General features: G+C 38.4%; 1 protein-coding gene across 1 annotated transcript in view; it reads left to right on the forward strand.

Annotated features, from left to right (window-relative positions):
- The first annotated feature begins 4,704 nt into the window (after positions 1–4,704).
- KIF11 (kinesin family member 11) overlaps positions 4,705–27,770 on the forward strand; it is a 40,843-nt gene continuing 17,777 nt past the window's right edge. The window contains exons 1-15 of the mRNA XM_068961613.1: positions 4,705–4,781; positions 9,601–9,733; positions 9,960–10,057; positions 10,145–10,223; positions 11,298–11,483; positions 11,604–11,728; positions 14,264–14,354; positions 14,918–15,160; positions 17,148–17,243; positions 20,291–20,379; positions 21,875–21,962; positions 22,702–22,890; positions 23,788–23,995; positions 24,812–24,984; positions 26,713–26,838. Coding sequence (XP_068817714.1) covers positions 4,705–4,781; positions 9,601–9,733; positions 9,960–10,057; positions 10,145–10,223; positions 11,298–11,483; positions 11,604–11,728; positions 14,264–14,354; positions 14,918–15,160; positions 17,148–17,243; positions 20,291–20,379; positions 21,875–21,962; positions 22,702–22,890; positions 23,788–23,995; positions 24,812–24,984; positions 26,713–26,838 — 2,001 coding nt within the window. The remainder of the gene's footprint in view (positions 4,782–9,600; positions 9,734–9,959; positions 10,058–10,144; positions 10,224–11,297; positions 11,484–11,603; positions 11,729–14,263; positions 14,355–14,917; positions 15,161–17,147; positions 17,244–20,290; positions 20,380–21,874; positions 21,963–22,701; positions 22,891–23,787; positions 23,996–24,811; positions 24,985–26,712; positions 26,839–27,770) is intronic.

Here is a 27,770-nt window from a genome sequence, read left to right on the forward strand (position 1 = left end):
AGATTTCTTTTTTTTTTTAACTTTTTATTTTTACTTTATTTTACTTTATAATACTGTATTGGTTTTGCCATACATTGACATTAATCCACCACGGGTGTACATGCGATCCCAAACATGAACCCCCCTCCCTCCTCCCTCCCCACAACAACCCTCCAGGTCATCCCCATGCACCAGCCCCAAGCATGCTGTATCCTGCATCAGACATAGACTGGTGATTCGATTCTTACATGATAGTATACGTTTCAATGCCATTCTCCCAAATCATCCCACCCTTTCCCTCTCCCTCTCCCTCTGAGTCCAAAAGTCTGCTATACACATCTGTGTCTTTTTTGCTGTCTTGCATACAGGGTCATCATTGCCATCTTTCTAAATTCCATATATATGTGTTAGTATACTGTATTGGTGTTTTTCTTTCTGGCTACTTCACTCTGTATAATTGGCTCCAGTTTCATCCGTCTCATCAGAACTGATTCAAATGTATTCTTTTTAATGGCTGAGTAATACTCCATTGTGTATATGTACCACAGCTTTCTTATCCATTCATCTGCTGATGGACATCTAGGTTGTTTCCATGTCCTGGCTATTATAAACAGTGCTGTGATGAACATTGGGGTACATGTGTCTCTTTCAATTCTGGTTTCCTCGGTGTGTATGCCCAGCAGTGGGATTGCTGGGTCATATGGCAGTTCTATTTGCAATTTTTTAAGGAATCTCCACACTGTGAAACTGATAGATTTCTAATGTGACTGAACTGGTGGAAAGTTTTACTGAGAGGATATAGGAAGAATTAAGAAAGCAAGGAAAGCTAATCAAACAAAATTGGGCAATGATTAACTTTAGGATAGGCAAAAAGCAAAAGAAACATAATCTCACTAGATTGAAATGCTCAGCTATGAATAGGCATATAAGCTAAATACAGGTCTTTGATTTAAGAAAAACTGTAATATTGAATGTATGGCAAAGGCAAAGCAGAGGGGATGGTAAGATTCTATCTTTTGTTAAGAGGAAGTCAATAAATAACGTTGAAAATTGATTAATCAAAAGGTAATAGTATATACAAATTCTTTACAGAAATGAAATATGTGTAAATGATACAAAAGTAGTTAAGTTGAAAGTAATTTCTGACATGGAGGTCTGGAGAGACTGGGCTGAGATAAGGCAGGAAAATAGCTTTGTTGTTGTTGTTGTTATAAGCCTTTTAGAAAGTATTTAACTTTTAAAATAATGTCCATGTTTTACTTTCAGAAATATAAAATTCAATTAAAAATAATTTTTACAGGATATATACAGGCTCTTGAAAGAGAAAATATCAGGACAAGCACAAGGCCAATAATATTACACTGGTAGAATTTACATTAACTATTCTTAAGAGTATTAAAAATAATTTCTAAACATGGGCAAATTTTCAAGAGAGAGGCATTGATTAGTCTGAGTAGGTTGAGCTCTACAGTTTAAAATAACCTGCCTAGTGTAACAAAACTCTCACAAATGTCTGTAAGACCCCAGCCATCTCCATTAGGTTTAGTCTTGAGGGCAGGAACTACAATTCAACCTGTTTCTACAATGCCTGGCTCATAACAAGCAACTCAATAAGTGTATGGTGAAAATGGGGTGCAGGAACACTAACCACACGGACCACAGGAATAACCGAGGTGAATTAGGTGAGGCAGATAGCAGTTAACAATCTGGGAGGGCTCAGAATGAATTCTGAAGTCCTTCTCTGTTACTTATTAGATGTAGACTATAGAAAATATGCTAACTTGGCTTCTTTTTCATAAAATAGTGAGAAATACTAGTTTCTGCTTCAAAAAGTTGTCCTGAAGATTAAATAAGATGGTGCACACAAAGTATTTCATGGTCTGACGCATGAGAACCCTAAATAAATGTCAGCTATAACTATTACCAAATGGAGACTCTTTAACTTCTTGTGTCAACTCAAACGACTGCTAGTGTAAACACTGGTTTTGTTTTTGGCCATGCAGGGCAGCTTGTGGGAACTTAGTTCCGGGACCAGGTATCTAACCAGGCCTCAGCAGTAGAAATGCCCAGTCCCAACTATTGGACCACCAAAGAATTCCCTAAATATTGTTTAGATGTCTACCTTTTGAACTGTGGTGTTGGAGAAGACTCTTGAGAGTCCCTTGGACTGCAAGGAGATCCAACCAGTCCATCCTAAAGATCAGTCCTGGGTGTTCATTAGAAGGACTGATGTTGAAGCTGAAACTCCAATACTTTGGCTACCTCATGAGAAGAGTTGACTCATTGGAAAAGACCCTGATGCTGGGAGGGATTGGGGGCAGGAGGAGAAGGGGATGACAGAGGATGAGATGGCTGGATGGCATCACCGACTCGATGGACATGAGTTTGGGTACACTCGGGGAGTTGGTGATGGACAGGGAGGCTTGGCGCGCTGCGATTCGCAAAGCAGGTCGCAAAGAGTTGGACATGACTGAGCGACTGAACTGAACTGAACTGAAGAAATGGCCAATGCTAGAGGGACTCTTTGACTCTCTGTATACCTAGGAGCAGGAAATAATCCCTCACAGGAAAGGTGCACTCCGTGTATCTGGAGGTAAAAGGACACCCTCTGGCCAGAGACAGGGAATTCAGGCAAGAAGCCTAGTTAAACAAATCTTGTTAGTTTAATTTGCTACCCCAAACCTAAACTGTTTAGATTCTTCACTAATTGAGCACTCAAAACTTTCTTTGTCTTGTCAATTTTTCACAAATTTATTGCTTCTTTGTCTAAAATTATAAGCTGCCTGCTTTGCCACTTCCTAGGTCCCATTTCTGTGAGACCTCCCTCTGTTCCAATTAAAATTTAGATTGTCTTTTTTCTCCTGTTAACCTGCATTGTGTCAATTTCATCATTAGTCCAGCAATAAGAACTCAAAATAGTTTACCTAAAAATTTCCCCCTTCTTGACAAGGGCCGTACAGGACATGGTAAGAAGTTTGGGTTTTATCCCAAGTACAATGAAAAGCTAATATAAGGTTAAACAGTACACGAAGAGCATGATCTGTTCTGTTCTTTAAAAGTGCCTTCCCTTTGCTAAGCAAGAGATGGGAATGGAAAAGAACATTAAGTAGGGAAACCTGCTTATTAATTAACCTCCTTAAGGAGGTTTATTAAGGACAGTTATTCAGGGTGGAGATAAAAGAGACTTGGATTAGAGTGGCAGGCAGAAGTGATAAAACCAACAGGTCTGCATTGGACAAGGAGAACAAAGGAATCAAAAATCTGGTGTCTAAACCAGAAAGATCAGGGTGGACGTAAGGAGGGTTAGGGTGAAGAGTTTCATTTTGGATAGGTTCATTTAGATGCTGGTGAGCCATCTAAGAGGAGATATCAGACAACTGGCTATGCAGGATAAGATGACCATTCATCTAAGCTGCAGATGTGTTGATTCCTTGGGGGAAGAAGGCAGGTTAATAAGCAGAGGAACACTTTAGGAGGCCTGCAAAATTTCCACCCCATCTGGCCATCATCACATCATAAACTACAAAAATATTTAGGTTCCTGTGGGCTAAGGATGGTCCCAAAGCGAATTTCCCAGAGCCGAGTATAGCACAGCCCCATGATTCTTTATTTCCTGGGTCTGCGACCCACATCTAATCTGGTCGAGTAACCGTAAACACTGCCAAAACGCCCAAAGTACTTCTGCGGAAGCCGGCGGTCGCTGAGCGCCAGAGGAGCTGGGTAGCGTTGCCTGCCGGGAGTTGTAGGCTGACGGCCGCGGGCGTTTGCGCAACTTCCTTGAGATGCCTGCGGGATTCTGCGCCACGTAGATTGAATCGGCAACAGCTACTGCAGGACCGTGGTTGGAAAACGCAAATCTGACCTTGCTTTCTTGCTTGGAATCATTCGGCGAGGACGAGTTCTCATCAATCAAAGAATAAATTAATAGTCCTAAAGTAGCATTCAGTGTCATTTTTCCAACGCGGGTCTCCTGCATTGTAGGCAGACGCTTTACCATCTGAGCTACCAGGGAAGCTCTTTTTGGGCTAATTATTGCCTAACTATTCTTCAAGACGATTTTGGACGCTTCCTCCGAGAAAGAGGCTTGCTTCGGAACTCTCTTTTCTGTGCTTCCACAGCACTATGTTACAATTCTCTAATATCATTTACCATAACGGCTAGGTTTCCCGAGCGCTTACATAGTCGTTCTAGTCTAAATTATTTACCCTCACCCAGTGAGACAGTTGCTATCAGTCCCATTCTGCAGGTGAGGAAACTCTGGCCTAGAGACGTTCTGTAATTTGAGCAAGACCACGTCGAAGTGTGACACTACTCACGGGGAGTCTCCCACAAGAGAACGCGTTCCAGGGTGCCACCACGAGACCAGCTATTTACTTTCCCGCGGGCCACGGCCCGGGGGCGGGGGTCTGGTGACGACACCGCGTCCCATGGTGCTTTGCGCGCCAGCGCTGCCATTGGCCCGGCCAGTCGGCTCCTTTTTCAAATTGAGGCGCCGAGTCGTTGCTCGGTTTCCTGGGCTTCGGGCGGAGACTAGGTTTGTGATTCCAAGGCTCCGGCTGGTGCGGGGCAGACGCCGCGGTCAGTCACGGTGGCCGTGACTGGTGGATAGCAGTTTCCGCGGGCACGCCAGCACCCGGCAGGGGAGGAGGGCACCTAGGTCCGCGCCGGCCGCCCAGCCGCTCCACGCCCCACGGCGAGTCAGTGACCCGGCCTTAGGGGACAGTCATGGCGTCTCAGCCGAATTCCTCTGCGAAGAAGAAAGATGAAAAGGGGAAGAACATCCAAGTGGTGGTGAGATGCAGGTAGGGCGAGCTTGCAGGGTTCCGAGCCCTGGGCTTTGCTGCCGGGCTCCTTCCTGCGCGGTCCGAGGAGAGGGATTTTGTTGGTAGTTTTCTGAAGGAGCTAGACCTCCTGTTCTTAGTTTCCTGCGTTCTGTTCGAGAAAATGACACCAGGTTACTGTGAGGAGTAAATTAGTATTTTTGTTTTTTTCAGAAGAAAGGATATTTGTATCTGAGTTTATAGTTTAAACTGCTATTGAGGAGAAGTTCGTCGCTGTTCTTTAGTGAAAGGTGTTTTGTTTTTTTTTAAATACTGTCGACAAGGATTTAGGTGTCATTCTCTATGCCACTCCTTGCAGCTGATCAGTTTGGAAACGACTGCACACCTACTAAACAGATGTTTTAGCACTTAAGTTGTTATTACCATCCTCTCCATCATCTCGAAAAAAGTAATCATTTACCTCTTCACTTTGTTCTAGAAGCAATATTTTCTTAATCCTTAGTAAACAAATAAACATCTTTGTTTTTAAGATTTAAGTTGTAGAATGAGTTTATATTTTAAAAAATCAAGGAGACAACTGAAGTTATGCTGCATTTTCCAGTGGGTGGATGAAGGTGTTCATTCAGCTCTCTCCCGATTAGTTTCTGCATCATTTCCCAGCTTTAAAATGCGCTAGCAGTGGAAGAGCATACTTGTATAATCTATTGCTTAACTAAATATTGGGTTGATTTGGCTTTTTAGACGCCCTGCATAGTTTGCTGGTATATGTGTATTTTGTGTGTTTTTGTTGCTGTGATATTAAAAACTACCAACTCTCAGAAACTTTTTTGTAAATCCAAACGTATTCTAAAATTAAAAGGTTATTTTAAAAGTGTATTAACAAACTTTCTTAGGTTATTGCCTACACAGCTTTGGTGGCTTGAGTTGTATATATCAAAGGTAATAGCTAACTCTAAAGTAGGTGCCTGAGAAGACACTTGGTGGTAATTCGAAGTCAAGCCAATTACCAATTGCACTCTGGGGCCTCTGTTAATAGTTACTTGTCTTGAAGATTAAAAAAACCAGCTCATATTCAAATACAAACTTTTATATGATTTTGATCATTTAATTAAGTCAGGCAGTATTACCTTTTCTATGTGGCTTTATTTTCTTTAATTTCATTTTTATTGTTAAAAAATTGGTCAGACCTATAAAAAATTATGAAGAATATAACAAGCACGTATGTTTAGAAACAGAAGAATTATTATAGCTAGAATCCCACTGTATCCCTCCGCATCCCTTTCTTCTACCTCAAGAGTTGAACATTATCCTGAATTTCATGTTTATTACCTCTATGCATTTAAAGCCTTAACTTAAAAGAGATTTCTTTTATCGCTAATGAAAAGTGCTTAGTGTCCAATGTTTACAAATAATTTCAGTACAAAGAGATGTTTTTCTTTTCAGATTAGCCTTTTCTTTTTCAAATAGCCCTCCTACTGCAGAGATTTCTGTTCTTGTTGTGGTGGTGGTATGTGTGTGTGTGTGTGTGTGCTCGATTGTGTCCGAATCTTTGTGACCCCATTGTCTGTAGCCCACCAGGCTCCTCTATTCATGGGATTTCCCAGGCTAGAATACTGGAGTGGGTTGCCATTTCCTTCTCTAGGGGATCTTCCTGACCCAGGTATTGAACCTGTGTCTCTGCCGTCTCCTGCCTTGGCAGATGGATTCTTTACCACTGCTCCACCTGGGAAGCCCAGTGTGTCCTTGCTGCTGCTGCTGCTGCTAAGTCGCTTCAGTCGTGTCCGACTCGGTGCAACCCCACAGACAGCAGCCTACCAGGCGCCCCCATCCCTGGGATTCTCCAGGCAAGAACACTGGAGTGGGTTACCATTTCCTAACTTTACTAAATAACTTATGCTCTTGAGGGTTATCAAATCTTTTCTCACAGGGCCCAGATAGTAAATATTTTAGGCTTTTCAGATTACATGTGGTTTCTGTCACATAATCTTGTCTGATTTTTTCCCCCCAGTTTTAAACTTTTAATGGCAACAGTTTGTGATAACCTAAGAGATCAGCTTGAGGGGTTTCCTAGTAGCTCAGTTGGTAAAGAATCTGCCTACAGTGCAGGAGACCTGGGTTTGATCCCTGGGTCCAGAAGATCCTCTGGAGAAGGAAATGGCAACCCAGCCCAGTATTCTTGCCTGGAGAATCTCATGGACAGAGGAGCCTGGCAGGCTATAGTCCGTGGGGTCACAAGAGTTGGACACGACTTAGCAACTAAACCACCAAGAGATCAGCAAAATTTTAAGAGATGATTTCAGTTTTTGATTACAATGAATGCAATCTTTATGATAACCTAAGAAATCAGCAAAATTTTAAGAGATGACTTCAGTTTTTGATTACAATGAATGCAATCTCTATGATAACCTAAGAAATCAGCAAAATTTTAAGAGATGACTTCATTTTTTGATTACAATGAATACAATCTTTATGATGTTCTTGTGCAGTAGCTATATGGATATTTATGGAGTGAATGAATGAATTTAGTGGACAGGACTGTTTTTTTTAATCCTCAGTCTTTGTTTACCATTTTGGTTGTTTGAATTTTAATATGACTGTAGTGAAAGCATTAGTGTTAGTCGCTCAGTTGTGTATGACTCTTTGCGACTGTATAGACTGTAGCCCGCCAGGCCCCTCTGTTCATGAAAATCTCCTAGCAAGAATACTCTAGTGAGTAGCCATTCCCTTCTTCAGGGTATCTTCCCCACCTAGAAATTGAACCCGGGTCTCCTGCATTGGAAGCAGATTTTTTACTGTCTGTACCACCAGGGAAGGCCAACTACAATTGATGGTTTTGCTGGTGTCATCAGCAGCAACCTTGCAATTTCTAATTAAAGAAGTCTGGATAGGAAAATAGTTGGTTGACAGTACTCTTTATTGCAGTATAAGCAGTCCCTAAAGCTCCTTTGTGGAAGCTTTAATAACTTTTAGGAATGTGTGATTTGTGGGAATTTCTACTACTTTGCGCAAACAACTTGAATGGTATTCATTTGGTAACTTAATCACACATCCAGACAAGAGATTAGACCAGTTGGAAAAGCTTTAACCACAGGAGAGCAATTCTGCATACTGTGACTTTTGTGCATTGTTAGGTTTCAGTACATTTAACAAATGATAGCAAGACAAGATGTACTTGGAAGTTACTGAGTTAGACTTGTCAGGATCACAAATGTGGCTTTCAAACATGGGGGTGGGGCATGCCAGAGGACTTTGAGGTATCCTTAACATAAATAGCGGTTTGGTTAGTCTAGTGATGAGGGGAAAGATAACTTCCTGTTTGGCATTTCCTGTCACAGTCTGCGATAATGAACGGGAAAAGTGGACTCAGGGCAAGAGTACCTCTCCCTTTGGCTCAGATCTGTGTTAAGTATGTCAGTGTCTTACGGTTGCTGCTCTGTGGACTGTGGTTCTCTTTAGCTTTCCTTTCTGTTCTCCTAAGGATGACGTTTATTAAGCAGTGTAATATAACATATTATTAATATTTGCTAAGCAGAGTAGTAGACGCTTGGGAAACAGTACATAGGACTTGTTTCCCTACATTTTGAGGTTGATACTATTACCAACCTTTAAATTTTCAAATGAGGAGACAGACACAAAGGGCTCCATTGCCCAGGCAGACTGGATGAAGAGTCCTCTTTCTACTGTAATGCCTAAGGAGGCATTTATCTTACTTCACATGGAGTCTTTCCCATCAGGCCTCCTCTATCCTGCTCTGTCCTAATCAAGGCCGCATTAAGTTTCTGCTGTAAGTTCCTACAGCACCTTTTACTTCCTGTTACTAAACATCATCTCTTACAATCACTTGTTTTATGTTCCCCGCTAGACCTCAGTGTCTTGAGGACAAACTGGATTAACACGTGTGAAACACTTGGAACAGTGAGTACCTGGCATGTAGCAAGTGCTCTATGTATTAGTCATTATTTTAATATATTTTTCATTTTGTGCCAGTTATCCCTTGGCAGGTTAATATTTTGGATGCAAATTTGGCATGTTCTTTCTAATACATCATAACCTAACTTGGCCGGATTCTAGGAACAGTGGAAATCGAATTCTGAAAAATAAGTTTCACCTTTTTTACCAATTAATTCTCTTAGTCTACTCCAAGAACCTGTCAGAATTGTACATATCTTTCAAAACTTTTAAAACTAATTTTATTTCTGGCAGTTGAAACCCTTAAAATTCTGCTGTCTGCTTTAGCAGGGTCATTTAGGCCCAATTTAATCTCTGTCACCAACAGTGTGGTTAAAACTTCCCATTGTTCTTGTCTGAGATATTAACAAAAATGTCATCAGTAACCTGATAACTAAGAGTTCTTAATTCTTAAGTGAACTTACTTACAAAACAGACTCACAGACTTTGAGAACGAACTTAGGGTTGCTGGGGAGAAGGGATAGTTAGGGAGTTGGGGATCGACATGGACACACTGCTGTATTTAAAATGGATAATCACAAGAACATAGGACTCTGCTTAATGTTAAGTGGCAGCCTGGGTAGGAGAGGAGTTTGGTGGAGAACGGATACATTTATATGTACGGCTGCAGAGAAGGCGATGGCACCCCACTCCACTACTCTTGCCTGGAAAATCCCATGGATGGAGGAGCCTGGTGGGCTGCCGTCTATGGATGGGGTCGCACAGAGTCGGACACAACTGAAGCGACTTGGCAGCATATGTATGGCTGAGTCCCTTAGCTGTTTACTGAAACTATAACAACAGTTTTAATTGGTTATATATACCCCAATTTACAAAATAAAAAGTTTAAAAAAAAAAGTTCTTGAATAACCTTGTGTGTTTCATTTTACAGACCATTTAATTTGGCAGAGCGGAAAGCTAACGCCCATTCGGTTGTAGAATGTGATCATGTGCGGAAAGAAGTTAGCGTTCGAACTGGAGGACTGGCGGACAAAAGCTCAAGGAAAACATACACTTTTGATATGGTACTTACTTCCTAAAGTGCTGCTACTTCTTATTATCCACTAATGTAAAATTATCCTAGTATGTGTATTTTCTGTAGGTTCTGGTGTAGTTAGAAATTTCAGTTGATCCTTTGAGTTGTCAAATGGTTTCTAGTGGGCTGGATAAGTTAATATATTAAAAACAATTATTAAGGAAATTTTGAATTTTTTTTTTTTTTTCAAGAAATGCCTTTTGTTTTTTGGCTAGGTTTTTGGAGCAAATACTAAACAAATTGACGTTTACCGAAGTGTTGTTTGTCCAATTCTGGATGAAGTTATTATGGGCTATAATTGCACTATTTTTGCGTGAGTGAAACACTTTTCAAATTGATGAAAAGTTTTAGATGCATGTAATCATTTATTTTTGCTTAACACTTCTGTTAATTTTGACAGATATGGCCAAACCGGCACTGGAAAAACCTTTACAATGGAAGGTGAAAGGTCCCCTAATGAAGAGTATACTTGGGAGGAGGTATTTATTGTTTATATCAGACTTCTGTCTCTAAAGTGGCTCAAGTGCAGCTGAATAAAACTTGGTTGGATGCCTCTGTCTGAAATAGATCAGAGTACCATGTCAAACATGAATTTAGGATAAACTGCTAGTATAATGATATTAAAGTATATGTAATGGCTTCTGTTTAAGAAACAAAGTCTTACTGGGAGAGAGAGGAGCAATACATATGGTACAGTTAGATGATGAGAGAAGGGTCTCTTTGGGACAGAGAGTTGGAGCAGACTATTGTGGGAAAGTGGAATGTGAATAGGACTTGAGGAGGGCTTTGCAGTGAGGGAGTGAGTCTTGTAAAGTTAGCACAACCATGGGAACAGTATGGTACTTTGTTAATGATGACTTTGAGTATGAAATTAAGGTCACTGTATTGCTGAAGACTGTAGAAAGCCCATAGTACATTTCACAAAGAAATGTGTTTAAACCTAAATGAGTTTAATGACTGATATTTTCCAAATTACCAACATTTAGGCAGATCCTTTCTTCTAGTGGTTGGGGCATTAACTTACTTCATGCATGGGTAATAGTGGTATGGAATTGTAATCATAGAAAATATGGACTAGGCTTAAAGCACAGTTTCAAAAACAGAGTCATAAGTTTTATTAAGGCTAATTAGACATTTGAGAAACAACTTTGTTTTATGTCGGAATTAGGGAATATACTGTTAGATGAGCCACTTTTCTGATTAAAAGAATGGTACTATGTTCTCATGAGAAAAGTTGGAGAGGATTATTGAACTTGGCTTTATAAGAAACTTGATTCAGTTGGTTTCTGTACAATGCTCAGGCATGAAGTAGCTGACTGGAATGACAGATTTGTGGAAGGTGTAAGGAAGAATAATTGCTATTGAACAGATTGTTGTAAATGGCTTATAAATGATGTGGCTTCTCTAACATTAGTTTATTTAAAAATTTTTTTTAAACCTGTTTTGATATATTTATGTTTAAATGTACTGTAAAGGAGGCCCTTGTTATATATGTGTTTTAACTATTGCAGTAAATGGTATTCTTTAAGTCTTTATTAATATTATAATTTCAGGATCCTTTGGCTGGTATAATTCCACGTACTCTTCATCAAATTTTTGAGAAACTTACTGATAATGGTACTGAATTTTCAGTGAAAGTGTCGCTATTGGAAATCTATAATGAAGAGCTCTTTGATCTCCTTAATCCGTCTTCTGATGTTTCTGAGAGACTGCAGATGTTTGATGATCCCCGTAACAAGGTAACTTGAGTCTTTGACAATGAAATGTCTCCAAATGTTAATGTGTGATATTTTGAGAAATATGTATATATTTTTTTCTTTTTAACCAATTTAATGGGCGCTCTTCTGATATTTGGTCAGAGGGGAGTGATAATCAAAGGTTTAGAGGAAATTACAGTACACAACAAGGATGAAGTCTATCAAATTTTGGAGAAGGGGGCAGCGAAAAGGACAACCGCAGCAACTTTGATGAATGCCTACTCTAGGTAAGAAAGCCCTTGTTTCCCCAACTGCTCCATTTTGTTTTCAAGAAGAATATCCAAACTTGGGAAATCAAACTGGGGCGTGTCCAGGGATGTGAGTCACACACCTGGATTGTGTGCTGGATTGCTTGCCTTAGCAGTTGGCTTGAGGTTTATAAGGAGAGCACCAGGATTGGGAGAATGTTGAAAGGAGGCAAAGACAAGTTGAACTTGAGCAGAATTATTGTTTTTTTAAGTAGATTTCTTTTCCCAAATGAAATTATACATGGGAGCCCTGATTAAAATGTGGCTGGGGTAGTTGATTTGGCAGTGGGATACTCAGGGGCTTACCTCCTCAGCCTTCAGGAGATTTGCCCTGAGTACTTTTCTGGAGCCCCTAAGGATACTTGGAATACAGTTTGAAAATCTCTTATTTGAGTAAAGATTAGAAGAAAACCAAATGGCCTATTCCCCGCCCCCCCCAGCTTAGTCGAGGTATAAATGACAAAATTTTATATTTTTAGGTTGTACAACATGACTTCTTTCTTCTCAGATGGCTTCACTTTAATGTAGGAAGACACATGATCACTAATAGAATACACATGGTCACTAATACAGGCTTTCAAGGGGAGAAAGAGGCATATTTGATAGTATCCCTTATAAGATGAATCCCAGACTCTACAAATGCACTTACCAAATCAGAGGTGATTTTTTTTTTTTTTTTTTTTTGCTTGTCTTTGAAGGAAACAACAGAATGTAATTGAAAGAGTTGTAGATTAGGAGTTAGGTATTTGTGCTTAGTTCCGGTTCTGCAGTTAACTAAATATGTTACTTCAGGTAGTTAAACTTACCTGAATGTCATTTTCCCTGAACTGCAAAATGACTTTGAGGTCTTGCTCTCTTATAGTTGCTCTCTTAAAGTCGGACATTCTACAGTATGCTATAGCAATTATAATTGTAGCTCTATATAAATATGTGTGTATTTAAAGAGAAGAAAAATAGCATAACATGAAAGTAATCAGTATCATGGAATTATGGGTGATTTTATAATTTAAATTAAATTTCCTATAATAGCTTTCCATTAAAAATGGAGTTATAAACAAATCGCAGAATGAAGTTTCCATTTGAATTAAATGTTTGCTTTATAACTTAACTTGATTTAGACTTTGGAAAAATGAATTTAAGAAAATTTATTTCTCTAAATACTTTTCTCTGAAATATAAAATTCCCATTATTCTGTAAATTTGAATAATTTAAAATTTCCTAATTTTCACTGAAGACTGGAGTAAAGATATCTTCTTATCAATGTATGTGATAAAGAAAAGAAATGTGATTCAGTTTTCCAAAATCAGAATTGACTTTTATGCTTAACAGCATTAATTCTAGTATCTTGAATTCAGTTCAGTTCAGTCGCTCACTTGTGTCCGACTCTTTGCGTGCAACCCCATGAATCGCAGCATGCCAGGCCTCCCTGTCCATAACCAACTCCCGAAGCTTACTCAAACTCATGTCCACCGAGTCGGTGATGCCATCCAGCCATCTCATCCTCTGTCATCCCCTTCTCCTCCTGCCCCCAATCCCTCCCAGGATCAGGGTCTTTTCCAATGAGTCAACTCTTCATGTGAGGTGGCCAAAGTATTGGAGTTTCAGCTTCACCATCAATCCCTCCAATGAACACCCAGGACTGATCTCCTGGGCAAATAATGGTAGGAAAACATGACATTATATTTTATAATTCAAATCTATAGTTTATATTTTTCCCTGTGTCCCTCCCTTTTTCTATTAATTAAAATAACTTAAATAATTTTGTAAAAATGACATGAAAAGTACAAATGAGAAAATTAGAAACTACTATATTCCAACCATCAGTGACATTAACAAACATAATGTTCTTCATCAGATATTGATACAGAAAGGAATGCTGTCTTTGGTTATCTGTATTATTTTTTATATCACTAAGATAAAAGTTGAGTGTCAGTATACAGCATAGGAAGGACTTTGGGAAACCTTGTAGTCTAGCAGTGATGACTTGTGTTTCAGTGAACACTGCTATTTACTATCTGTGCTGTTCAGAGGAAGGACCTACCTGTCCCTGGTGACCTTCTCGAGGCAGAGCAGTGTACTTTTAGGGTAGTTGACGCTGAGGGGGAGTGATCTGGTGGCTTGCCTGATGCTGTTTGAGTTTAAGGTAATGATACTTCAAGTGGTTCTTATAAGTAGATCAATTGGAAGCCATCTCTTCTGACACACCAGGCAGCTTTTCAAACACTGTTCCACATCCAGCTTTCAGGGGTGCCTGAGGATTCTAAGTCATTTAAGCTGTTTTCAGGTAGCTTATCATTGGTTTCGTCTGTGCAAGCAGCAGGAGGAAGAAAGCCAAGACCTAGCATCATTCTATCTATCCAGTGTCTTCCAAAATCTTGTTGATATCCTCTCTGATACTGTCTTTCTCTACCCTGGTGGATGTAGATATTTCTTTGCTGTTTTCATTATGTTATAGAAAGAAAACAAATAATGTTTTGCATTCTAATGATTGGGCAACTTGGTCTTGTTTTCTAGTCGATCCCACTCAGTTTTCTCTGTTACCATACATATGAAAGAAACTACAGTTGATGGAGAGGAGCTTGTTAAAATTGGAAAGTTGAACTTGGTAAGCATCAACTGTAGTACCACTGTTCATTCCTTCAGTTTTTTTTTTTTTTTTTGTAGTTTTGTTGACATATAATTGACAAAATTATGTATTTAAAATGTACAATGTAGCAAGATATCCTTTCCCATGGCTGAATAATACTCGAGTGTGTGTGTGTGCGTGCGCGCGCGTGTGCATGCACATCGTGTCACATCTTTATTCATTCGTCAGTGGGGAGTTAATACCTTGTTTATCATTAACAGTGCAGTGAACATGGGAGTGCAGACATTTCTTTGAGAGAGTGATTTCATTTTCTTTGCATACATACCCAGAAGTGGGATTGCTAGGTCCAATGGTAGTTCTATTCCACTGTTTCTTCTTTATCACCTCATAGAGCAGTTTGAAAATTGTGTATTTAGAGACAGTACTTTTGTAGTCACTGGGTTATTGGTTTTGTAGTGGGTTGTTACTTATAGAAAATGATTTTACTGGCTATTTAATGTCTTTATGTACAATATGAGAATGAAAGTCTTCTTATTCCAAATCCATAGACTGAGGACTTATTTTTATTTTTAAAATTCAAGGTTGATCTTGCAGGCAGTGAGAACATTGGCCGTTCTGGAGCAGTTGACAAGAGAGCTCGGGAAGCTGGAAATATCAATCAGTCCCTGTTGACTCTGGGAAGGGTCATTACTGCTCTTGTAGAAAGAACACCTCATGTTCCTTATCGAGAATCTAAACTGACTAGAATCCTCCAGGACTCTCTTGGGGGACGTACAAGAACATCTATCATTGCAACAGTTTCTCCTGCCTCTCTCAATCTGGAGGTAAGGTCTTAACTACCACTTTTTTTGGCTGTGCAGCGTGGCTTGTGGGATCTTAGTTTTCGACAAGGGATTGAACCTGGGCCCTCAGCAGTGAAAATTTGGAGTTCTGAACACTAGACTGCCAGAGAATTCCCTATCATGTATAATATTTTTAGAGTTCACTAATTGGCTTCCTTCATTCTATACTACAGTAAAAATAATCTAGACATTGTATGTGGTGGACACATAGAGGAGAACACCACTGAAAAATTGTCTTTCTCCTTCCTGGCAGTTTTCAATCTTAAAAAGCTAGTTACTTAGTTGTATTTTTCCAATTTTCAAAGATAATTGCTGTGGTCATTAGCAGTGGATGGTTTAATTGAGGCCTTAGAAGTGGGTTAAGCAAATACTAGTGCTTTAGAGGCTGCTTAGAGTTCACTAAAGATGGGGCTGGATGTGGGCGTACAGGTAGGAAAACCAAGAGAAACAACAAAGATGGTAAAGTCTGCTTTAATTTTACTGGATTATCCTCTTTAAATGGAATTAGAAAAGCTTTTATAAGGTCTCTTAACTTCTCTTGCATTTTAAAAACTATTTTTGTTGAGAAATGATTTGTATACTATAAAATTCATCCATTAAAAATATATAATTAGGTGATTTTACTACATTCATTGAGCTATGCAACTGTCACCAGAATCTAAACATTTTTATCCTAGAAGGAAACTCTTTGTAACCTATTAGTAGTCACTCCCCATCAGTTTCTATTTCTAGCCCTAGGTCACTATTAATCTACTTTCTTTAATGTATACCTTTGCCTATTCTGAATATTTTATATAAATGGAATCACATAATAAGTATTCTTTTGTGACTGGCTTCTTTCACTTAGCATAATGTTTTCAATGTTCATTCATGTTGCAGCAAGTATCAGAACTCATTCCTTTTTGTGGGTGAATAATATGGATATAGCACATTTTGTTTATTCATCAGTTGATGAAATTCATTGAGGTTTTTTTTTTAATAGAGCTTAATAGCCTCTTGATGAAAGTGAAACTGGAGAGTGAAAAAGTTGGCTTAAAGCTCAGCATTCAGAAAACGAAGATCATGGCATCTGGTCCCACCACTTCATGGGAAATAGATGGGGAAACAGTGGAAACAGTGTCAGACTTTGTTTTTTTGGGCTTACTCTTTGGAAGAAAAGTCATGACCAACCTAGATAGCATAATGAAAAGCAGAGACATTACTTTGCCAACAAAGGTCCGTCTAGTCAAGGCTATGGTTTTTCCAGTGGTCATGCATGGATGTGAGAGTTGGACTGTGAAGAAAGCTGAGCACCGAAGAATTGATGCTTTTGAACTGTGGTGTTGGAGAAGACTCTTGAGAGTCCCTTGGACTGCAAGGAGATCCAACCAGTACATTCTGAAGGAGATCAGCCCTGGGATTTCTTGGGAACGAATGATGCTAAAGCTGAAACTCCAGTACTTTGGCCACCTCATGTGAAGACTTGACTCATTGGAAAAGACTCTGATGCTGGGAGGGATTGGGGACAGGAGGAGAAGGGGACGACAGAGGATGAAATGGCTGGATGGCATCACTGACTCGATGGACGTGAGTCTGAATGAACTCCGGGAGTTGGTGATGGACAGGGAGGCCTGGCGTGCTGCGATTCATGGGGTGGCAAAGAGTCGGACACGACTGAGCGACTGAACTGACTGAAGACTAAAGCAAAAAATTATTAGATTAAATGATATTAAAGTTAAAGACCCTGAAACTTGAAGAGTAAAAAATAAGGATGTTTTAAACAGTTCTCTGTTTTATTTATTTACTTAATTGGAGTATAGTTGCTTCAAGAACATTCCTTGTTTTTAAAGGTTGGCTATAGTAGTATTAATGGGTAAATGTTTATATTAGATATAACCAAAAATTATTATGTTATTGTATAGTACATTTTAGGTAACAGAACTACATTATTATCATATCTTCAGTAATTGGCTTTTTCTTTTCATCACAGGAAACTCTGAGTACATTGGAATATGCTCATAGAGCAAAGAACATACTCAATAAGCCTGAGGTTAACCAGAAGCTCACCAAGAAAGCTCTGATTAAGGTAATTGTGAATTTTTATGGAGTAGTATAAATTTGTTTGACAAATGTGAAAATGAGGAACTGAAATAGATAATTGTTTTTAAAAATTTATTAAATTGCCTTTGATAAGGCTTTTCATTTAATGGCTTGAACTAAATGCCCTGTGTGTTAAAATGCTTTTTCTAATACTAACAGATGATCTTACAAGCTCTATCCAGTCAGTAAAATTTAAGTGTATAATTGTACTTCAGTACAGTTTTAATTAGCATTTCCTTAATGAATAGTGATATTCAGCATCTTTTCACATGCTTATTATCCATATGTATATCTTCATTTGTGAAATGTCTATTTAAATTGCCAGTTTTTAATTGGGTTATCTTTTTATGAAGTTGTAAAGGATTGTTCATATTTTCTAGATACTATCCTTTATGAAATAATTTGTAAATATTTCCTCCCAGGCTGGCTTGTCTTTTCCTTTTATTGGTAGTGGGTTTTTTTTGTTTCTGTTGAGACAACTATAGATTCACATGCAGTTGGAAGAAGTAATACAGAGAGATCCTTTGTACATTTTATTAAACTATATAGTAAAATCACTGTAGGGACACCGTTAATAGCAATTCGTTGGTCTTACTCCTCAATTTTCCTGGTACTCATGTGTGTGTGTTTAGTTAGTTCTATACAGTTTTGTTATGTGTAGGTTCATGGAGCCACTACCACAGTCAAGATACTGAACAGTCCCATCTCAGCAAGGATTCCTCATTGCCCTTTTATAATCACTTCCTTCCCACTCTCACCTCCCGTCCCTAATCTTTGTTATCCAATGATCTGTTCTCTAATTCTAAACCTTTGTCATTTTAAGAGTGTTATCGAATGGAATCATACAGTATGTAAACTTTTGGGGATTGTTTTTATCACTCAGCATAATTCCCTGGAGGTTAACCTGAGTGGTGCATATTAATAGATCTTTAGTCTTTAATGCTGAGGAATATTCCTTGGTATGTATATACCACCCGCCTGCAGTGCAGAAGTCCCCAATTCAATTCATGGATCAGGAAGATCCCCTGGAGAAGGGATAGGCTACCTACTCCAGTATTCTTGGACTTCCCTGGTGGCTCAGACTAAAGAATTCACCTGAAATGTGGGAGACCTGGGTTTGATACCTGGGTTGGGAAGATCCCCTGGAGGAGGGCATGGCAACCTACTCTAGTATTCTTGCCTGGAGAATCCCCAAGGACAGAGGAGCCTGGAGGGCTAAGGTCCATGGGGTAGCAAAGAGTCAGACGCAACTGAGCGACTGAGCACTGCACAGCACAGCACCTGTATACACCACACAGCACGACACATGTATACACCACACATAGCTTGCTGTCAGATTTACCTGTGAAAGATGTATGGGCTGATTTCGGTTTTTCACAATTGAAAATAAAACTGCTTTGATCATATTTGTTTATAGTAATTTGTGTACATGTAAATTTTCATTTTTCTGAGATAATTGCCCAAGAGTATAATTGTTGTGTTGTATGGTAATTGAATATAAGTTTTCTTTTTTTTTCTTAAGCAACTGCCAAGTTGTTTTCCAAAATGGCTGGGCTTTCTATTCTGTTGCATTGATTTATGTCTGTCCCTCACTAATACCACAGTTTTAATTACTGTAGCTTTATAATAACTCTTGGAATCAGACTGTTTAAAAGGAAGCTTATATGAACAAACGTCTCTTGATAAAGGGTGTCAAAATTGTCAGGATCTGAGAAAAACGACAGTGATTTTTATATTCATTAATTTTTAAAGGCCATGCTCGTTTATAAGCATTCATTTTATTTTAGACAGCTGAATTTTTGAACCCTATTGCTATTATTACATCTAAAAATATTTAACAGTAATTTATTATGAGAAAATATTTAGTCATTGTTTAAAATTCCAGTTGTTTTAGACAGTCACGTCTGTAAACAATAGGATTTTGGTTTCAGCCCCAACCCCCAATTCCTTACAAGTTTTTGTTCTCATACATTGGCTAGAAGTGCCATTTGTTTAGTCACCAAGCCGTGTCCAGCCCTGTTGTACTCCATGGACCGTTGCACACTAGACTCCCCATGGGATTTCCCAAGCAAGGATACTGGAGTGGGTTGCCATTTCCTTCTCCATCAGTGTAGACATTTAATATTTTGTTTTAGGATCCAAATAAGGTTTGCCATAAATTAGTAGTTGGATTGTGAGGCTTGATAGAGTCAGGTTTTATCTTATTTATATATTTTTGGCCAAAATACTTGATAAGTGGTGGTATATTCTCCCACGTGGAAGCACATGATATCTGGTTCTTTCCCTTTTTTTGGTAAGGGATTGATTATATTCAAATGACCTGATCCACTAGTTCTTCTTTAAGGTTGCAAAACAATAATTTTCAAATTGTTCTTCCTTAGTTGACTGCTGGACTAACTCTGTAAAGAGGAACATTCCCTCAGCTCCCCAAGGCTGTAGTTCTTATAGGAAAGACAGGACAAATGGTTGATTCATTTCCTTTGACAGTTTGGAGAATAATGGGTTGGTTTCCCAGCTTTCTTAACATCATTATAAACTCATGGATTTAGAATATTTGTGCTAACAATTGTAGTTAATAACCTCACTGACGCTCAAATTGTTCCTTCTCTGGCCATTGGGTACCTTTTCAGTGGGTTCTTGAGTCTTTTTGGTTGGCCTAAGCTTCCTTCTCTTCCTATTTTGTTTTACAAGATGTTCCAGGTTCATCTTGAATGTTTCTTGCCCCAGTCCTGGAGTCAGACACTTCCCTAAGAAACCCTGGTTCCTTTTCGTGTGAGATGAGATTTGGAGACCAACCTGGCTACTGGGGGTTGTTTTTTTCTTCAGAAGCCTGTACTTTTATAATGAATGAAAGCTATTGACTTTATTCTAACCATATTAATATTGAATGAAAAGTAAGGTTGTGACTTTTTAATCACATATTTTTATGCTTTAAAAAAGATAAGAGGGCTACTTTGTTTTATTATAAATCTTCCCCAAACTGAATGAAAAAAAAGTGAAGTGCTAAAATGACACAACGTTCTTCTTGCATAGGAATATACAGAAGAGATAGAGCGTCTGAAACGGGATCTTGCTGCAGCTCGTGAAAAAAATGGAGTGTACATTTCTGAAGAAAATTTTAGGTAAGCCCTTGGTTATGGATATTAACTTCTAAGAATGTACAGTATAGGGAGTGTAGTCAGAGTGTTGTACTACCTTTGTGTGGTGACAGTTGATAACTAGACTTACTGTGGTGATCATTTTGTAATGTATAAGAGTATCAAATCACTATGTTGTACACCCAAGACTAATGTAATATTGTAAGTCAATTATACTTCAATTAAAAATTATTTACCTAAACTATATCATTCATTTAATAACAATGTTGCATTCCTCTTGTACATTTAATATAGGAAAGCATTTCAAATAGCTCATCTCCTTTGAAGAGCTATTTCCAGTAAAGAACTGATATAGTTATCAAAAGACTGTTAGAATGAACTCTCTTCTTATACCACCTCAACTTTTATCTTTTCCTTTAATCAGTATCTCTAGCGAATAGTTTGAGGAAATCTACATTCTTAAGATTCTTTGTCATTTAAGCACAATGTGGAATAGGAGATGGTTGGTAGTTAGGGAGGAACTAGAAGAATGCAAACGACAGTGCTCGCTCTGACACTGGCTAATCTCAGGAAATCAGAGAGGTCATTAAAGCAGACCAGAATTGTCTGGTGCAAAACGTCGGTAGTGCTAAAGCTGAGAAGCGTGCTCTAGAGAAGAATCCGGAGAAGGCAGTGGCAACCCACTCCAGTGCTCTTGCCTGGAAAATCCCATGGACAGAGGAGCCTGGGAGACTACAGTCCATGGAGTCGCGAAGAGTCGGACACGACTGAGTGACTTCACTTTCACTTTTCACTTTCATGCACTGGAGAAGGAAATGGCAACCCACTCCATTGTTCTTGCCTGGAGAATCCCATGGATGGGGGAGCCTGGTGGGCTGCCGTCTATGGGGTTGCACAGAGTCGGACACGACTGACACGACTTAGCAGCAGCAGCAGAGAAGAATCATTTATCTCATGAGGACTTTTGTGGTGGTGTCATAGTGGTATGTGTGTTGGGGTGTGTACTGGGGTCTGTGTGCTGGGGGCAGGAGGTTTAATTGCTCTGTATACGTACTTTAGTTTTCCAGGTTTTAGCCCCTTACCCCTTCCTCCTGTGAGACCTGATGCTTTCACACCACAAGCCTCTTCGGGACTCTGCCTGTCTTGTTTATTATTCTTCGTATTCCTCATTATAGACACCTAGCATCCCTACCTCTCCTGTATGTGGGCTAGTGTCCTCTGTCACCTTTGTAGCTTCTCAAATTTTATATACATACATGTTTTTTTCCCCTGCAATCGGTAGGGATTCTCAGTTTCAAAATGGAGAAAATAAGAAAAACAGTCTGTTTATAAACCTAAGACAAAGAATATATTTGTTTTTTGCACTTTGTAGCTCTTGCTTATTGATACTTAGGCATCATTATCATGATAGTGATAAATAGTAGAAATGATATGTAACTACCTCATTTGTGTTAGAGTAAATTTTATAGGCATTAGGAAACAATATTCACTGTTAAAATCCTTTTAAATTTTATTTTAGAGCTATGAGTGGAAAACTAACTGTTCAAGAGGAACAAATTGTAGAACTGGTTGAAAAAATTGCTGCTGTTGAGGAAGAGCTAAATAGGGTAAGCATTCAAAACTGTATTGACTGTCATGTAAAAAGCAAATATTTAAAGGCAATGTGAGGCACCTAATATTTTTTTCTTTAAGATTTTTTTTCTTGCTGACCTCTAAACTAAAATTTTGTATCACAGTTTTTTTAAATTATCATTAATGATAATGAAGAAGTGAGTCTTTTTTGAAGAAGTTATTCTATTTGACACACACTAATGCAGCATTTTAAGAAAGTAATTGTATTGTATAATTTAATATGAAAGCTGTATAGTGAATGCTGATACATTTTCATCAACATGTTTATCAGATAACAAAAGGCAGATGTTGGGAGAAACCAGATGTTAAATAACTAAGGTTGAAAGACCTGACCCTTCAGTGCCACTCTCACACTGGCAGTGTTGAAAGGAATCTGAAGAATTAACACATTTCATTAGACCTGTTACTTGTTTTTTGTTTGGTTGGCTGTGCCCCACGATTTGCAGAATCGTAATTCCCTGACCAGGGATCAAACCTGTGCCCATAGCACTGGACACGCAGAGTCCTAACTACTGGACCACCAGTGCTAGTAGTAGTTATAGGAAGATATCAGTTACCATATGAAATGTTCTAACCTACCTGGTAACTTGTTACAACTTTTATATGGAAATAATTTGTTTGGTTCTTTTAGTATTATGAACTAGCCAGGTGTGTCAACGACCAGTTTGGCATTTTTAAATTCTAAAACAAAAATGTTTCATGTGTTATATGTAGGTTACAGAATTGTTTATGGATAGTAAAAATGAACTTAACCAGTGCAAATCTGACCTGCAAAGTAAGGCACAGGAACTTGAAACCACTCAAAGACATTTGCAGGAAACTAAATTACAGCTTGTTGAAGAAGAATTTATCACCTCTGCTTTGGAAAGTACTGAGGAGAGACTTCATGATGCTGCCAGCAGGGTTTGTCTTTTGTTTTTATTTGAAGTTGCGTTAAAGAAGTTAAAGAATGGGTAGAAGTAACTTTCTTAGCATAAGCTAAGAAATTGTGAAATTCTGTTTATTCACTCCAAATGATTCTTCTGTCCATTTAAGAAGCATTATTTTACTATTTTGTCTAGATTTTCTTCACTGGAGATGCTTATTTAAGAAAAATTTATTCCTTAGGTTTTGAAAATAGAACCTGACTTGAATATACTTTGTGAATGTTTAGAATAATGGTGTTGTACTGCTTTACCTGTGGTCATGGTTGAGACTAGTCATCAAGAATTTAGTATCTTCTAATGATGGATGATGTTGAAAGTACTCACTTTTTTATTAGATGTATCCTTCAGAAATTAGTTACACATGAAAGTGAAAGTCACTCAATCATGTCCAACTCTTTGCCACCCCATGGACTGTACAGTTCATGGAATTCTCCAGGCCAGAATACTGGAGTGAGTAGCCTTTTCCTTCTCCAGGGCATCTTCCCAACACAAGGACTGAACCCAGGTCTCCCACATTGCAGGCAGATTCTTTACCAACTGAGCCATAAGGGAAGCCCAGTAATACTGGAGTGGGTAGCCTAACCCTTCTCCAGCAGATCTTCCTGACCCAGGAATTGAACCAGGGTCTCCTGCCTTAGTAACACATGTTGGGGAAACATTTGTGAGGGAGCATTATTGAAATTGATTGGCAAAATCAGTTTTCCTAGATGGCTAGGGGAGGAGAAATAAACATTGGCATGAATTTAAAAATTTCTTCTGAGACTATATGTAAAATTTACTAGTTCTTTTTAGAAGTCTTTAATGAAGATATTTTCATTAGATTGCTTTTGTCTTATCCATCTTATCAACACTTATTTTTAAAAATCATATATAGTTGCTTAACACAGTTGAAGAAACTACAAAAGATGTATTTGGTCTCCATTCTAAACTGGATCGTAAGAAGGCAGTTGATCAGCATAATGCAGAAGCTCAAGATGTTTTTGGCAAAAACTTGAATAGTTTGTTTAATAACATGGAAGAATTAATTAAGGATGGCAGCACGAAGCAAAAGACCATGCTAGAAGTTCACAAGACCTTGTTTGGTAAGTACAAACATTTCTCTTTTTTTTAAATTGAAGATAGTTGCTTTACAGAATTTTGTTGGTTTCTGCCAAACATCAACATGAATGAGCCATAGGTATACATATGTCCCCTTCCTCTTGAACCTCCCTCCCTTCTCCCTCCCCATTCCACCCCGGAGTCATATAGCAAATTCCCATTGGCTCTCTATTTTTACATATGGTAGTATGTTTTCATGTTACTCTCCATACATCTCACCCTCTCCTTCCTCCGCCCACCCATGTCCATAAGTCTTTCCTCTACATCTGTGTCTCCTTTGCTGCCCTGCAAATAATTTCATCAGTAAGTTCAAGCATTTCTTATTTCAGTCTTACTGTGTTTAGTGTGAGACTAATTTCAAAACTGATATTAAAGTATTATTTTCACTATAGAAAGTTTGGAAGATGCAGACATGAAAAATTTAAAAGGTCACTTAGAGTCTAGTTACTCTAAGCTAACCACTAAAAAATTTATTTATTGATTTCTAGTTTCTCTTCTTTAACCTTTTTTATCTACAGTAATGCTGTGTATTTTAGTTAGAGATTAATTTTTAGATTATTCTGATTCTTACACTAAGTTACAGTTTCAGGTCTGATATACTTAACAGATGTGCCCAGTGCTTCTGGAATACTATAGAACATAACTTATGTTTAAAGTAATTCCATGCTTACGTAATGAGTCAATTATTTTAAGCTTATTTGTTACAAATTACCACAACAGGGATATGAATTTTGCCAAGATTGTATTTGTGTTTAATCGTATTTATGTCCAGATTCACATCTTTCTTCTTTTTGGTATAGGTAACCTGCTGACTTCCAGTGTCTCTGCATTAGACACTATTACTACAACAGCACTTGGATCTCTCGCGTTGATTCCAGAAAATGTGTCTACACTTGTTTCTCAGATTTCTAATATGATATTGAAAGAACAGTCATTAGCAGCAGAAAGTAAAACTGTACTTCAGGAACTGATTGTTAGTAAATCTTTTCTACATTTGATAAGTCTCCAAAAACAATGTTAACTGCTCTTCTTTCATCTTAAGCTTTACTAGACACAGTGGTAAATAGATTACTTTAATAGAGTAGGTTTATATTGTTAAAGACAGGTCTCTTCACTGTTTTTTTCCTCCCAGAAAGATTAATTTCCAAGAGCATATATATAACCTTTGAAACTTTTTTCACTTATATTCTGTAACATTGAGTGTAGGAGTTCATATGCCTTTTGAAAGAGTTGTAGGTTTAGCTCCACGTGAATTCAGGGGACCTATGACTTGTTAGCTGGCTCAGAAATTGGTCAGTTATCCTTTTCTTAAGGGTCCTGGAATAGTCATGCTAATAATGTTACACCGACCCAACCTGAAGGGTATAGTAAGTACTTAATTTTAAAACTACAGAAATACAGAAAAATGTGTAAGAAAAATGACTTATAGAATTTGGGGAACATATATAACAATTTGTGGGGTCCAATATGTGTAATCAAGTCCTTCCGACCTGTAACTGTGAGGCTTTTCCCCATAATTCTCTAGAAGCCAGTCATCTAATTACACAATGTTGTCTACCTTCTCCATACTTGATTTCTTTATACCCTTCATTTTGTTATTGTATCATTTGTCTAGGACGTTCTTGGCCATATAACTTACTTTGGTTTTTCCCTCTGTATAGGCTCTCTGCCTCCCTTTTTGAGTTTAACAATATTTGTTGAACATTTTCCAAGTAAAGACTGCTCATGTTAGCCAACATTCTGCCTAAATTCAGTGCTTGCATGACATTGTTAGGTAGATTTCTTTGGTCACCCAAATTTGACAAAGTTAAAAGATGCTCACTGGTACTTACTTTTTGGGAATTTTTTTAAATGGGAGTATAATTGCTTTACAATGTTCTGTTAGTTTCTGCTGTATGAGAATTGATTCACTCACTAAATAAAATGGTAGTCTCTGTTTATTGATGTCTTCCTACCAAGTCATAAGCAAGCTTGAGTCTGAAGAGGTAATTGTTGTTCCCACAGAATGAGTTGAAATTAGTATGATAGCTCTTCTTTCCAAAGGAAACCAGTACTCTTTTAAGCATTTACTAATTATTTCATTATAGTTCTTCATCCTTCCCCTAGTAATAGGAGCTTAGTTCAGAATTTTTTTCTTCTTTTTATAAAAATTTCTAATCTACAATACTTTCTAACTTTTGTATATACCTTGACAAGAACCAGAACCATGACAAGTTCTTATCCAGTAGAATGTAAGTCACCAGTTCTTCAAAATTAAATGCCTCCAACCCAAAGCCTACTTTTCAAGGCTATTTGGTTTCAGCCTTTTTGACTTAGTAACCTAAAGTTGTTTGAAATTTATTTGTTTGAAATATAATTGTAGGTGTTTTTTCCTTTCTTTGTTTACATAGCTGAAATGTTATCAAATGACTGTCATTTTCCCCTCTTCTGAATTCTTCAGACTTATGTTACAGTAGACTATTAAGAATTTATTGTACATAAAGTGACCATTTCTTAATTCCTATATGCAGGATTAAGTGGTTTATGATGAATATAAACTCTAGTAATAGGCTCTGTAGGCTATAAAAAAGAGAACGGACACTTAGGATTTTAATATACATGTGTTTAGTTAACAAGGTATTTAAGATATCATTTAACTATCCAGATTCATGGAAGTGAAAATATCCTTTTTAAAGAGTTGTATATTTATTTTTAAAACCAGAATGTACTTAAGACTGACCTCCTCAGTTCACTGGGAACAGTTTTATCCCCCACTGTGGCATCTATACTGGAAATCAATAGTCAACTGAAGAATATTTTCAAGACTTTGTCGATGGTGGCTAATAAGGTAATGAATATTCTTATTATCTCATATTGTTAAGAAAGAAACTCCACATGAATTCAAGGGACCCAGGACTTTTTAGTTGAGAAGTGTTTACATGTAGAACCCATGGGTTATGAGAAGGAATCTGGAGGAGGGAGGAAGAGAGGATGCTGTGATCAGGATGCTGACCATTGATTGATGTGGTCTGCAGAATCATGGCTAAGAAAAACGCGAGGAAATGATCTTCAAGCATCATAGCATACATAGCGGTCTGTCATATGGTCTGTGTACATATGTGGTTATACATACATATGTATGCATACCTACCTAAATATGGATAATAAAATACCTCTGCGTGCGTGCTAAGTCACTTCAGTCATGTCTGACTCTTGGCGAACCTATGGACTGTAGTCCGCCAGGCTCCTCTGTCAGTGGGATTCTCCAGGCAAGAATACTGGAGTGGGTTGCCATGCCCTCCTCCAGAGGATGTTCCTGACCCAGGCATCAAACCCACATCTTCTGCATTATCAGTTGGGTTCTTTATGACTAGGGCCACCTGAGAAGCCCCCAAATACCTCTCGTCCTCCTCCTAAGTCGCTTCAGTCGTGTCCGACTCTGCTGCCCCATAGACGGCAGCCCACTAGGCTTCTCTGTCCCTGGGATTCTCCAGGCAAGAACACTGGAGTGGGTTGCCATTTCCTCCTCCAGTGTGTGAAAGTGAAAAGTGAAAGTGAAGTTGCTCAGTTGTGTCCAACTCTTAGTAACCCCATGGACTGCAGCCTACCAGGCTTCTCTGTCCGTGGGATTTTCCAGGCAAGAGTACTAGAGTGGGTTGCCATTGCCTTCTAGATGTGTTTAAAAATGGTAACAATCACCTCTCAGAGGTGGGAGTGTGACTGGGGTTCTAGGGGCTGGAGGGGAAAGGAAGGGACTTTTCTCTGCAATACTGTTTTCTA

This window comes from Capricornis sumatraensis, chromosome 23 (assembly GCF_032405125.1).
Source record: "Capricornis sumatraensis isolate serow.1 chromosome 23, serow.2, whole genome shotgun sequence".
Classification (NCBI taxonomy): Eukaryota; Metazoa; Chordata; class Mammalia; order Artiodactyla; family Bovidae; genus Capricornis; species Capricornis sumatraensis.